This window comes from Megascapheus bottae, chromosome 3 (assembly GCF_031878675.1).
Source record: "Megascapheus bottae isolate mThoBot1 chromosome 3, mThoBot2.hap1, whole genome shotgun sequence".
Lineage (NCBI taxonomy): Eukaryota > Metazoa > Chordata > Mammalia > Rodentia > Geomyidae > Megascapheus > Megascapheus bottae.
The window spans coordinates 64,119,546-64,134,859 of NC_143511.1; the positions used below are offsets into that span (position 1 = coordinate 64,119,546).

Below are 15,314 nucleotides of genomic sequence, written 5' to 3' on the forward strand. Positions count from 1 at the left end.
TATACTTCCTCCATTAGCAGAGTTCAGATCATGTCACCTTGCAGGTCTTATGTCCTACTCAATAAATATGTAATATGTTAAACTAATCTATAAGCATTTGATCATTACATTTGACAAAAGTTGCAAAATTTTTTGTGTGTGCTGATCCTGGGGCTTGAACTTGGGGCCTATGCATTGTCCCTGAATTTTTGTGCTCAAGGCTAGTGCTTTACCACTTAAGCCACAACTCCACTTCTGGTAGTTAATTAGAGATGGTAGTCTCATAGACATTTTCCTGAGCTAGCTTTAAATAATGATCCTCAAATCTCAGCTTCCTGAGTTGCTAAGGTTGTAGGCAATTAGCCCATTGGTACCCTCTTAGCTAAAATTTTTCCACTTGAAGTATATGACATGCTATGGCATGTTTGTTGTTTGGTTTTCCTTCTCATTTGTGTACAATTAATTACTTTTGAAAAATGTACAGTCATATAAGATAAAGAATAGTTCTGGCCTACCCAGAAAACCACCTTATGTCTCTCCTAATGGAGATTCCTCCCCGAACCCAGCCTCTAGGTAACACTAGTCAAATTTCTGCCTATAGAGTTTTCACTTCACCAGAATACCATATAAATGTCATACACTATGAACCCTTCATTTTCAGGTTTAATTTTTTAAATTAGTGTGTATTAAATGAACAAAGGGATTTCATTGTATATATATATATATACATACACATATATATATTTAATTTTTTTGTCAGTCATGGGACTTGAACTCTGGGCCTGGGCACTGTCTCTGAGCATTTTGACTCAAGGCTACTACTCTACCACTTGAGCCACAGTGCCACTTCCTGCTTTCTAGTGGTTAACTGGAGATAAGAGTCTCACAGACTTTATTGTCCGGGCTGACTTTGAACCATGATCCTCAGATCTCAGCCTTCTGAGTAGCGAGGATTACAGGCAGGAGCCACCAGTGCTTGGCATTTATTGTTGTCTTTCTAAATATACATATAAAATACTTTGATCACACTCATCCCTTCTAATACTTTATCTCCTCTCACTCCCTTTATAAGCAGTTTTAGTGAGTTTAATTATTTTATTTTTATGTATGCATATAGGACTGATTTCTCATAGCTTGTATAAGGTATTCAAGATTTTTTTGTTATTTGGAAAATCAGGATTAATCCCTTTTATTAAAGAGCATTCCAATTGGAATGTTTCTAGTTTTTAGCAGTTATGATTCAAACTAGCATGAATATCCACAGAAGGAGTTTTGTGTGAACATACACTTTCATGTTTTTATTTTACCTTAATAAATAATGTTGGCATGTGGTAAGTGTAAGGTCTCCTCACAGTTCAGGAGAAGAGGGTTTATTATGTGAGGAAAGAGCATACTCCTGCCATCCAAGATGGAGTCAGGCGAGCAAGAGAGCTGAGGGCAAGAAGTGAAGATTATATAGGGGGAGGGGAATAGGCACGGTGAAGTGGATGTGATCTCAGAGGATGGGGAAATACCTCAGTGGGGACCTCCTACTGCCCCCAGGCATGCCAGTTGCCAGGGTTACCGGTGCTGGGATGGGGATTTCCAGGGTGCAGTGGGAGAGAGCCAAGGGAAGAAGTCATTTCTTCCAGTCGGACCTAACAGTAAGTGTATATTTAAGTCAGTATGAAATTCCCAAAGTTTCTTATTTACCATTTAGCATTCTTCCCACTAATATCTGCAAGTTCTAGTGGTTGTACATCATCATCTGTATTTGACATTCTCGGGTTTGATTTTCATCCTACCTATTCAAGTAGATGAGTAATGGCAGCACATTCTAAATTAAAATTACATTTCCCTGTATTTTAGTGATGGTGTGTGCTTTTCATATGCTTATTTAGTGAAATGTCTATTCAGAACTTTTGCCCATATTTAATTGCATTGTCTGTCTTTTTGTTAATCAGCGTAGGAGTTCTTTACTCTGGAAAGAAGGTGTTATCAGATTAGTATTTGGCAAATATTTTCTCTCTCAGTTTGCTGTTTGTCATTTTATTTTCTAACATTATTTTTCAAACAAAAGACTTTTAATTTGGATGAAATCCAATTTATTAATTTGTTCAGAAATTTTTCTTTCATATCGTATCTAAATCTTTATCCTGAGATTGAAAAGTTTTTCATCCTTGTTGCTTCTAGAAGCTTTTGTTGTTGTTGTTGTTGTTGTTGTTGTTGTTGCTATTGTTGGAGCTTGAACTCTGGTCCTGGGTGCTGCACCTGAGCTCTTCAGCTCAATGCTACCGCCCTACCCCTTGAGCCATAGCACCACTTCCAGTTTTTTGGTGGTTAATTGGAGTTAAGAGTCTCACAGACTTTAGTGCCCAGCCTGGCTTTGAACCACAATCCTCAGATCTCAGATTCCTGAGTAGCTAAGATTACAAGCATGAGCTACCATGCCCAGCATTTCTAGAAGTTTTATATGATGACAGGATTTTTTTTTTTGCCAGAATTTTTTGGGGGCTTGAACTCAGGGCTTGGGCAATGTCTTTGGGCTTTCTCAAGGCTAGCACTCTACCACATGAGCCATAACAGCACTTCCAACTTTTTCTGTGTATGTAGTAACCAAGGAATCAAACCCAGAGCTTCGTGCATGCTATGCAAGCACTCTACTGCTCTACTGCTAGGCCAAACTTTTGGCCCCATGATTTCAGATTTTACATTAAAATTTGTAGTTTACAAAAATTATATAAAAATTATATACTGTGCTATTATAGATTACATTATTATACCCCACCTCCATATTCATATACTGAAATCCTAATTCCCCTTTATGTTAAGAGGTGGGGTTTTTGGAGGTAATTAGGTCTTGAGAATGGAGCTCCCTTGAATGAAATTAGTGCCCTTATCAAGGAGACCCCAGAAAGCGCTCTGGCTCTCTTTTGTTTCTATAGAAAAATAAAATGAGTTGACAGTCTATAATCCAGAAGCAGGCCTTCACCAGAATTCGACCAGGCCAACATTCTGATTTTATATTTCCAGATTCTAGAGTTACATATTGTAAATTTCTGTTGTTTACAAACCACCCAGTCTTTTGTTACTTCATTATAGTAACCCCGACTGAGTAGCTACAAAGTATAGATCGAAGTTTGGGGGTTGTTTTTTGCTTTTGCATATAAATGTTAGTGCTTACTCTACAATTGACATTATTTGATGACAAAAGAATGGAGTTAAAACAGGATTAAGTTCTATATCCCAAAACATTTATTCAACGTAAAAAATGGAGGGTCATCAGTTTAAAACCTAGCTCCACCTTACTCATCATTGTGAATAAGGATACTTAACTTGTCTATAATCCAGGAATGGTAATATCTACCTCACAGGAAAAGTAAAAATGAAATAACTCACTTAATATATTTGGCACCTTTTTTAATAAAAAGCACTTTGTAAATGTAGTTCCTACTTATATTGGCATGACAAGAATAATCAAATGTCATTGTTTCTTGTACTTACAGGAAATGCTTCTTTTAAAGACAAAGAAGACCAATTTGGAAGAACACCACTTATGTATTGTGTGTTGGCAGACAGACTAGACTGTGCAGATGCTCTCTTAAAGGCAGGAGCAGATGTCAACAAAACTGATCACAGCCAGAGAACAGCCCTCCATCTTGCAGCACAAAAGGTAAGTAGTAAAATTACCTTGAAGAGTAACATCTTATATCACATCCATTAATTGATCAGTAGAACTATAATATGGACAGGTAATAAAGTTAGGCTTCCTATTTCCCCTGAAAGCAATCTTGAAACTATACTGTAAAGGATAATACATATAACTTATCAAGGTTCCTTTAGCAATGCAATTTATTCTATGATCTAAGAACAGGGTTGTTGAGGGAAAGGAAATATACCAAATTTTAATAATCCTTGTGTTTAAATTTGAAAAGTGTGTGTGTGTGAATTTTTATACTTTCCTCTTATTTTTCCTGACCTTGGAGCTTGAACTCAGGGCCTGGGCACTGTCTTTGAGGATTTTTGTTGTTGTTGTTGCTCAAGGCTAGTACTCTGCCACACAGACAACCACTCACTTCACTTACAGCTTCTTGGTGGTTAGTTGAAGTTAAGAGTCTAGTGGATTTTCCTATGTGGGCTTGCGTCAAATTGTGATCTTCAGACCTCAGCCTCCTGAGACCACTAATGCCTGTAAATATTACCTTTTGCAATCAAAAGTTGCAACCTCTTAAAATACATAGCATTAGGGATATAAAGAAAAAAATTTAATACTTTCAATCTTTTAAAAATCTAAAATTACATTGTCAATATAATGGAGTTCTTAAAGGTTTCAGATTTTCACAATTAAATACATAACAAACATAAAATTTTGTTCTTTAGTGTATATTTCTAGTACATGGTATTTTTGTTATTTTAGACTTATATGTTTTTGAAGTAAAACACAGGGAAAATGAATGAGATCCAGCAGAAACTATTAAGAGTTATTTCACATTTTAAATGTGGCCAGGTAGAGCTGATTGATTAAATGCTAGAAAAATAATTTTTTATTAGTTGAACATATAAAAAAGAGGCTGCCACTAAGGTATACTATTGAATATGCTAGCTATATGCTATCAGTTAGGACTGTCAGGTCATTTGCAAAGTTGCTTCTTCTGAATTTGCTTATCATTATAGTAATTTCTAAAAATAAAACGTCTATTTCATTTTCCATCTGAGTTTTACTGCAGCTCAAGTATTTATAACCTTTCATCTGGGCTTTTCAAATAGTAAAATTATTCACTCTGGAAGTGTAAATCCATTTAGCTTGTGATTAAAAATACAACAGGAGCAGGGCGTGGTGGCTCATGCCTGTAATCCTACCTACTCCAGAGACTGAGATCTGAGGATCAAAGTTCAAAGTTCAAAGCCAGTGTGGGAGAGGAGGACTAAAAAGTTCTGAAACTCTCATCTCCAATTAATCACCAGAAAATGGGAAGTGACACTGTGGCTCAAGGGGTAGGATGATAGCCCTGGGCTGAAGAATTCAGGGATAGTGTCCAGGCCAAGGGGAAGGGCAGTAGCCTTGAGCTGAAGAGCTCAGGGACAGCACCCAGGCCCAGACTTCTAGTCCCACGACGGACAAAAAAAAAAAATACAACACAATATAAGAAATTAAAAAAAAAAAAAAAACATTGAGAATGACCCCAGTAATAAGAATTTGAGGGGCCGGGAGTTTGGCCGAGTGGTAGAGTGCTTGCCTAGCATGCACGAAGCCCCGGGTTCAATTCCGGAAGTGGTGCTAAGGCTCAAGTGGTAGAGCTCTACCCTTGAGAAAAAAATCCAAGGACAGTGCTCAGGCCCTGAGCTTAAACCCAGGACTGGCAAAAAAAAAAAAAAAAAAAAAAGAATTTGATACCTTTTAATTTTTTCATTGTGATTCACATAGGTGTTAAGCTCAGTTTTGAAAATGTAGATTAAATGTAGAATTTTAAAGGTAAATTATGTGGAAGCAGAAGATGGTATAAACTGATACTATGCTATCTTTAGAGAAATACTATGACCAAAATGTTTGGCAGAAAGGACATGTTCAATCAGACATACTATGTTCACAAGATGCTGTTCACTGTTTTCTTTTGATTTTTGTTCTCCTTTTGGTTTTTAATCATGTTCTTAATAATATCAAATAGTGGCCAGGATTGTGGCCTAGTAGTAGAGTGCGTGCCTAGCATCTGTGAAGCCCTGGATTCAATTCTTCAGTCCCACATAACCCCCCCCCCAAAAAAAAATAAAAAGCTGAAAGTGGTGCTGTGGCTCAAGTGGTAGAACACTAGCCTTGAGAAATTCCAAGAACAGTGCCTAGGTCCTGAGCTCAAGCCCCAGGACTGAGGGGGGGAAAAAAAGACAGAGAATCAAATAACAAGTAAAAATATAGTTTATATAGCAGAACTTACATAGTTGATTTCATGAATAATAAGTTTCACATTCTTTCAAATGTCTAATAATACGTTTTCCTTTTTTTCTCTATTGCTGTTTGTTCTTATGGGCTTGCTAGGAGCAATGTGTTTATAACCTATATTCACACTAATACAATATCTAGAAAAAGTAGTAATAATTCTTCAGTACTCTACCCAAAAAATCCTGGGTTTTGAGTTCGGTTTTGTAGTTAGGAAATAGGAAAACTGCATATTAAATAGGAGTAAGATGGTAAATAATCTAGAAATAATTCGCAAAGAATATTTGAAGATGCTATGTCCAAGTCTGTCCTAGCCTGTTAAAGACAGACCTACATAGATCTTTTGAGAAAATGTTTTAAACTTCCATATTAATAAAAGACAAATATGTTTCTCCTACATGTCAGGTTACCAAACACATAAGGAAACAATCTACCATAAATGAGAGGAGTAGGAACAACAGATTTAGTTTATGAAAAACAGCAGGTATTGGCATCACTAGAGATGCAATATAAAATAACCCTTGAGGGAAAATTTAAGGATCCAAAGAATAAGAATAATGAGAAATGAACAAGAGACTTTCACAACTATGCATCAGTTATAAGCATGATTGCTGATATTTTTACTTGCCTGCCTACCAGAAACATCCATAACAACTTTGTAAAATATATAATAACTGTGGAGAGTAATAAGAATAATCTGCACAGGCAGAATTTAAGAGAATATAATCATCCAGAGGATGCTTTTCCTGAAGCATTTCTAAATTTGAGTGCAAAAGAATACAACCCTAATGGTTCTTTCTATTGGGTTAAAGAAATCAAGGTGGAAGCTGGTCGTGGTGGCTCACACCTGTAATCCTACCTACCCCAGACGCTGAGATCTGAGGATCGCATTGAGCGGTAGAGCTCAGGGACAACGTCCAGGCCCTGGGGTAGGGTGGTAGTCTTGACTGAAGAGCTCAGGGAGAGCATGCAGGCCCAGAGTCCAAGCCCCACAATCAACGACAAAAAAAAAAAAAAAAAATCAAGGTGGAGCAAGTGTGGAGGGACTAGTGGCTGGAACTTAAAGGGCAAAATGTTATAATGAAGAGAATTATAAAGAACCCCAAAAATTCTAAGTCTTTAATACCTAACAAACTGATTTTTGTGTAGAGATCCATTCTCATTTTAAAACATGTGGGTAACTGATTCTGCCAGCACGGTTTCATTTTCAGCCATACAGTATTTATAGTGTCCATGGTCTAGGCTTTTGTACTGTACACTACCTATGCCCCCCCCTTTTTATGAAAGATCTGAAGTGTTAAGGGGTCATTTGGAAATTGGGAAGTTAGAATTACATAATTAAAATAACTATCATGGCAACCTAAACTTTGAAAGTGGAGGAAAATGAAGTTGTGTAGAAAGCTGTTATAGTTCCGCTCGATATAGAGAAGTTGAATCAAAGAAATATAGAGATGTAAGTATTGATTTAATAAGCATTTGCCAGATATCTTCTGTGTAACCATAATTACATACCTAAAGAGAATAAGAGAAAATAAATCACATATGTCTGCTATAGTCAGGTGTTCATCATACCAAACCCTGTCAAATTCATTTCTCTCTGTGCAGTGAACCTTTCTGATAAATTGAATGTTAGATATTCTTTCTGAATATTATCTATTTCACTGAATTCTGGTATCTGCAACACCACAGTCTATGAACTCTGAAGTGTGCTTTTATTTAAGTGTCAGCATTCATGTATGGGTACATGGACTCATTTGTTTAACATTATTAAAAATATCTATAATCAGCCGGGCGCACGGTGGCTCACGCCTGTAATCCTAGCTACTCAGGAGGCTGAGATCTGAGGATCAAGGTTCAGACCCAGCCCAGGCACAAAAGGACCTGAAACTCTTATCTCCAATTAACCTCTAAAAAACAGGAAGTTGGGCTTGGCTCAAGGGTAGAGCCGTAGCTGAGGTAAAGAGATCAGGGACAACGTCCAGGCCCAGAGTTCAAGCCCCACGACCCACAAAAAAAAAAATATATATATATATATAAAATCAGTACTCAATTCACGTATAAAAATGAAAGCTAATCCATGGTCAGTTTCATAAACTAGCAACAGGCAAAATATATAAGTAGTCATTGTTATTATGGACTTAAAGATCAATCATTCTTATGTTACTTATATTTTATGTGTGGATGTGCTTGTGCACATGCATACACACACATAAAAAGAGAGAGGGGGCAAACTATATTGTTATTCATCCATTGAGCTGTTAGTGGGGAAAACTCATGTTTCCAATAGCATTTTGCTCATATCTGTTTGAGTCCCATTACCTTGCACTGTAATTATTGTTTGCTTATCTCTTTTCTACTAGATGAGACCCTCAGGCAAAAACCTTGTTTTATTTATTTTTTAATCCTCCTAAATCATCAGTGTCTGACATATGTTTTTGGATGAATTTTATGCTACTTACATAGAAGGTCATTATTAATACAAATGCTACACATTTTGTTTATTAGAAACATTTATCTAGCTTCAAAATAGATCTGTGTGGAAAACTTATTGAACTTTGCTTCTTGGCTCTGACACATATTCACTTCTTAGGAAACAAATTGCTGTTAGTCCAAGAAGCTAGAGAAATGTTACCCATGGGAATAAAATTAATCTCAATATACTGAACATCTGTACCTAATTTGTTTTTCATTTGGTACTTCAGTGTAATCCAAGAAAGAAATTGGTGATACCTTTTCTAAGCATCTCACACATAAAAAATATATATCTTATTGTTAGCAATGTTTTTCTCCATGGAGCCTACTGTTTCTGACTTCTACAAATATAGTTATTTATTAATTACATTTATTTAAACAATGTTTAGAAAATTTACCAAATGTTAGTACTTATACATTGTTACTCTTCTACAAGCTTACTAGTTTGCCTTTCAGAAGATAAAGACTATCCACTTTGAAAAATCATATTAAACAAGGAAATTAAACCACATTGTGGCTATTTTGTGCTTTTTTTAAATTCAGGAAAAAATTTCAGTTTACCTATGAAAACAATCTTACATGTTTTTAAGATAGGCTGTTTCCATATTAATGATTTATGAACTATAAAACAGAAAGTATTCGTTTCAGGAAAACTAATACCAAATCATACTATTTGATTTTCTTGTTTTATACATACAATACATACAAGCACACACAGACACACACACACACACACACACACATACACACACACACACCAATCTACTCCCCAGTTCCCTTAATTCAGTGATTCTATATTTCCCTCACTATATTTATGTGTCTACCATAACGCCTTGCCATAGTTCCTCAGAGATTTTATCTAGATAAATCCCTAAGAAAAATAAGTGCCTCTTTCTTCCAAAAGACATGTGTGAGAGTAATCATATTTTTTATGTATAACAAACATTCAGTCCATCCTTTGAGTTTTTGTTTTGTTTTGTTTGTTGATGGGAATTGAACCCAAGACTTTGGGCATGCTAGGTAAATGTTTACTCTTGAGATATATCCTTAGCCCCAAAACTTTAATAATAAATCAAACAACCCAAACACCCCTTCAGCAAACAAATGGGAAAATAAATTGTAGTATATTGAGACTCCACAACCAAAAAAAAAGGTGAAATACTGATACATTCAATTTCTTGAGTGAATTTCATAGACATTATTTTGACTGAAAGAATCGGCATTTTTATGCATTTCAAGAACAGTCAAAACTAATATGTATGATTCATGATCACCAAAGAGATGTATAATGCCTAAGAAGAGATATGGAGGCCAGGGGTTTGGCCTAGTGGTAGAGTGCTTGCCTATCATGCATGAAGACCCACGTTCGATTCCTCAGTACCACATACATAGAAAAAAAAAGCTGGAAGTGGTGCTGAGGCTCAAAGTGGTAGAGCTCTAACCTTGAGAACGTCCAAGGACAGTGCCCAGGCCCTGAGCTCAAGCCCAGGACTGGCAAAAAAAAAAAAAAAACAGAGACATGGAGACACTTTCAAGCATATTAGAAAGATTTTACATCTTGACTTATGTTGTAACCATATAAAATGACCATTCTCCAATATATCATTCTAAAGCTCTATGTAGTTTGTCATATGTGTTTTCTATCATATGAATTATTGTTAAAAATGATACATGTACAGTCTGTGGTAAAACCAGTATTCATAGATAAGTGAGGATGGAATTAAAGATAGTTTCTGGCCTGTAAGCACTGAACAAGTGCACATTTCCCCAACCTCGGCCTGAGGATCTATATGGAAGCCTTGAATCCATGCTCCATGTTGCTATTAAGCATAATGTCCTCTCACAGACTTTTATGCCAGTCTGGTCTCAAATGGAAGTCCATTTATCTCTTCCTCCCAGATAACTAGTACTATAGGCTCTAGCCATGATGCCCAACTCAGTCAGGAAATATTTTAAGATTAGAGACTTATGGATATAAAAGTTTGATAAATAATATCATAAGGCTCACCAATATCCAATATATCCATCACCCCACTTCTGGTTTTTTTTTTTGGTTGGTTGTAGGGCTTGAACTCAAAACTCAAGTGATGTCCTTGAGCTTTTTCACACAAAGGCAGTGTTCTACTACTTTGAGCCTCAGTGCCACTTCCAGTTTTCTGGTGGTTAATTGGAGATGGTAGTCTTATGGACTTTCCTGCCTGTGCTGGGTTCAAGCCTCCTGAGTAGCTAGGGTACCAGTAGCCACTGGTACCCAGCAATAATTAATTCATAATCTTATTTTATCTCTATGTTCCAACTGGGCTCTTTTAAAGCCAATCACAGATATTCATAAATATTTCAGCATATATATTAAAAGAGATATATTCACATATGCTTACAATATCATTGTACCAAAAAAGAAATTAATGAAAACACACTGGGTGGTATGAAATCAGTTATAAATGAATTAAATGGAGTATAATAGATTGTATTGAAAACTCAAATAATGTAATTCTTTAGAAAGACTAAGTCAAAGCCCAACAGAGTAAGTACCAGAAAATGAATACTTGCCAGAGGAGAGGGTGGGGCCAAGTGAAGAAGAGGTAAAAGAATGTAGGGAGAAAGGAGGATGCAGTCAAGAATTCATTGTGTATATCACAGAACTGAAAAATAAGAGAAGGGATGGATTGAATGAGGGATGAAGATGTTGAGTAGATGACACGGATCAAGATGCATTGTCTATGTAAACTGCTTTGTTACATGGCAAAAGAAATTTTAATATATGATCTAAAAATTAAGAAAAGGAAGAGGAGGGATGTGTTAAGCGAGTGGGTGAGAATGTTGAAAGGAGTGACATTAACCAAGATACTTGGTTGAATGACAATTTCTTTGTACAACTACTTAATCTTTAACATTCAAAAAAAAGCTCAGACACAGTGCCCAGGCCCTTAGTTTAAACCTCAGGAGCAGTGCACACACACACACACACACACACACACACACACACACACACACACACATATTCTCTCTCTCTCTCTCTCTCTCTCTCTCTCTCTCTCTCTCTCTCTCTCTCTCTCTCTCTCTCTCTCCTCTCTCTCTCTCTCTCTCTCTCTCCCTCTCCCTCTCTGTCTCTCTCTCTAGTAGGAAAGCTAATGTTTTACTTTTAGTTTTTATCAGTTGACTGAAAAATACAAGAGTTAATTTCCATGACAATATTATATTTTATTAATTATATCAACTTCTAAAAATATTTGGAAAAATACCTATATTTGTGCTACAGATTACTTATGTGGTCTTCAGATAATGTTTCATAATTCTGTCTATTTGTAGACAGTCAGTACAACTAATTTTCTTTCTATAACCTCTGCCATGCACATTAACTATTATTTTTTTCTTTATTTTAATATTCATAATTCTATGAAGTGCATAGGTTAGTAGTAGATCTCTATTTTATTTAACTCTCAAGCATTTTAAAATGTGTACAAACCTGTTTATTAAAGAAATATATACTAGGGCCATGAGTTTGGCCTAGTGGTAGAGTGCTTGCCTATCATATATGAAGACTCAGGTTCTATTCCTCTGTATCACATACATAGAAAAGCCGGAAGTGGTGCTGCGGTTCAAGTGGTAGTGCACTAGTCTTGAGAAAGCCCAAGGATAGTGCACAGCCCCTGAGCTCCAGAACAGGCAAAGAAAGAAAGAAAGAAAGAAAGAAAGAAAGAAAGAAAGAAAGAAAGAAAGAAAGAAAGAAAGAAAGAAAGAAAGAAAGAAAGAGAAAGAAGGAAAGAAAGAAGGGAGGGAGGGAGGGAGGGAAGGAACGAAGGAAGGAAAGGAAAGGAAAGGAAAGGAAAGGAAAGGAAAGGAAAGGAAAGGAAAGGAAGAAAGAAAGAATACATGCTAAGCATTGGTTCCTATGCTCAGACATTTTCCCACCTGTCAATTCACTGTATGGGGACAAATAAGTGCTTTCATATATTGCTGCTGGAGTAGCTGTCTAAATTGTAAACACATATATCCTTGGACCTAGCATTGCTATTTGTGATCATTGATTATAATGATAAACCTGCAAAAATAAGAAGTAGTGTATGAAGAAGGTTATTTATGACAGCAATATTTATAAAAACAAGGTTGGAAACAATCCAGATGCTCAGCAATAAGAATCTGGTATCCTTATATAATGGACTACAATAGGACTGGGAAAGAGTATTGTCTTGCTATGTAAAGGAAAATATTGCCAAATTACATTTTAAATTAATGATTAGGTTTCAAACTGTTCAGGACATAGGATGGGGGTATAACCCAGTGATAGAATACTTACCCAACGTGCACAAAGGCCTTGGTTCTATCCATATATATGTGTGCATAATATATTGTATACGATATATGATATAATATATACATATACATATGAAATACTAAGAAATTAAATAATTTAAGAACAGAATACTGAAAAAGACTAAAATGCAAAAGCTTACTAAACACATATAAGAAACTAATTTTTAAAATTTAGCACACAAAAAAGCATAAAAGGAATAGATATTTTGAACAAGACTTAAATAATGCAAATATGTAGCGTAATTGTTAAGTTTAGAAAAAAAATCCAGTGCCATTAGCTCAAATGGTAGACCAATTACTCTAACACATAGAAAGGTAATTAAACTCTGCAACAACATTTAAATAGTGAAGCATATGTAAAATATTAGCAGAGGACCAGAGGCAGTACAAGGAAAAGATCTTTAGTTTAGCAAATTAAGAAGAAAAGATTTTAACTAAGCTGTTCCTTAAAGCCTCAAAAAATTTTAGTAAAGACCATATACTAGAAATAACATCCTCTGTTTTGTTTGTCGTACACCCTCAATCTTTACCTTGGTCTTTCTGAATAACCAGTACATATCCATTATCCATCTCTTTATGTCTAAGAAAAGTAATTTGTTATGTATGGTGTAATATACATGAAAGAATTCTTGGGTCTGATATTTGACTGTTACATTTATGAGCTATTAGTAAAGTAACAGTAGGATTTCTAAGACTTTGATCATCTTATTCAAGGCTAATAGATTGCTATGTCTTAACTCTTTTTTCAAATTTTTGTCCATTGTAGCAAAAATTCTTTACTTGTGCCATAACTCATACCTTTGCTTTAGTTAAGCTTTGTCAGTGGGGAAAACTTGGCTTCTGTATGGTTGTGTTAACTCAGTCCTCTTTAGAACAACTTAATATGCACCTATTCTTCCAAAATCATGTAGCCAATAATTATCTGAATAGTAAGCAATCCCACTGAATAGTAAACAATCATGAGGTTTGGGCTATATGTAAGCCTCTGAAAGAAAGCAACAAGAAATAGTCATGATATTCTCAGTGATTAGAAATGGTAGGTCTTGGGCCGGGAGTTTGGCCTAGTGGTTAAAGTGCTTGCCTAGCACGCACGAAGACCCGGATTCGATTCCTTGGTACCACATACATACAAAAAAGCCGGAAGTGGTGCTGAGGCTCAAGTGGTAGAGCTCTAGCCTTGAGAAAGTCCAAGGACAGTGCTCAGGCCCTGAGCTCAAGCCCAGGACTGGCAAAAAAAAAAAAAAAAAAAAATGGTAGGTCTTGGAGCGAGGAGTTTGGCCTAGTGGTAGAGTGCTTGCCTAGCATGCACAGTACCACATACATAGAAAAAAGCCAGAAGTGGTACTGTGGTTCAACTGGTAGAGCTCTAGCCTTGAGAAAGCTCAAGGACAGTACTCAGGCTCTGAGTTCAAGCCAGAACTTGAAAAACAAAAGAAATGTGAGATCTTAACAGATAAAACTTTTATATTCAAGCATATGAATGAGTGCTCAAGAAATCTGTAACCTAAGATGGGAAATCTTAGACAACGCTTGCAGCTTTTCCGTTTTATTTCATTGATTTTTTTTGACGGGGTGGGGGTGGGGGGGACTCAGGACCTGTCCTGAGGTGGGGGAGAGAACTGTCCCTGGGCTTTCCTTAAGGCTAGTGTTCTACCACTTGAGCCATAGCACCACTTCCAGCTTTTTCTCTGTATGTAGTACAGAGGAATCAAACTTGGGTCTTCGTTTGTGCTAGAAAAGCACTCTATCTCTAGGCCAAACTCCCAGCCCCTTGATTTCAGCTCTTCTCAAAAGTAGTCCTAGTTTTCCCTGGGCAAGAAAAAAGTTCTAGTCTAGTTCTAGTAATTTCATTCTAACTGCTAAAGCTTCAAAATAAGCATTGTTTATCTTCTTCCTATTCAGAAGCTATTTCCAAACCTACCCTCTCATTTTGATAGCAGTTTAAAAACTGCTATCAAATGTTTATGATCTTACATTAAAATGAATGCCCCACTTAAAGCCAAAATTGTTCTTTTAAACAGTCCAAGAACTGAAATCAAATGTATCTATCCTTTAATACTTTGATTATAGTTCATGTTCTTTTACCTGCACGGATACAATTTAGTCACAAGATACAACATGTTGATACATCTTCATTGAAATCATTATTTTGCAATTTCCTAGCATGATTCTAATATGAAAAAAGCTCATTTGAATTCTTATTTTTCTGATTCTCAATTCAGTGCTTCTGATAATGTTGCCCTAAGAGGAAACTGTCCATTTTTCCTGAAGCTTACTTCTAGTTCTTCTGGCAAGGTAATTTGCCGAATCCAATTTTCCATCAGACTTCCAAAGAAATACCTACACCTTCTTTCTCATAGACCTGGTTCAGGGTTTGAACCTGAAGCTTCTTCTGTTAATTTCAGTATTTGTCTTTTTCATTGTCATACCTCTCAAATACATTGGAATAAACTTGAAGATTATATTTTAAAATCTACATAGCTTATAGAATTTTCATTTAAACACAATAATTTTTCCATAACTATAATAGTTGGCTTATCATCTTTATCTCTTTACTGACCTTCACTTTTACTAAGTCATGACAATACAAGTATTTGCTTTCTGTGAAGAGATTCAGAGATCTCCATAAGCCTTCATT

The 15,314-nt window shown here is 36.0% G+C and overlaps 1 protein-coding gene across 4 annotated transcripts in view; it reads left to right on the top strand.

Annotated features, from left to right (window-relative positions):
* Invs (inversin) overlaps positions 1 to 15,314 on the top strand; it is a 111,504-nt gene that overhangs the window by 13,695 nt on the left and 82,495 nt on the right. For 3 of the 4 annotated variants that reach the window (XM_090330323.1, XM_090330322.1, XM_090330324.1), the window contains one exon: positions 3,465 to 3,631. In XM_090330323.1, coding sequence (XP_090186449.1) covers positions 3,465 to 3,631 — 167 coding nt within the window. Of the gene's footprint in view, positions 1 to 3,464; positions 3,632 to 15,314 lie in introns of those variants that run through there. The other variant, XM_090330326.1, reaches the window with a different exon arrangement.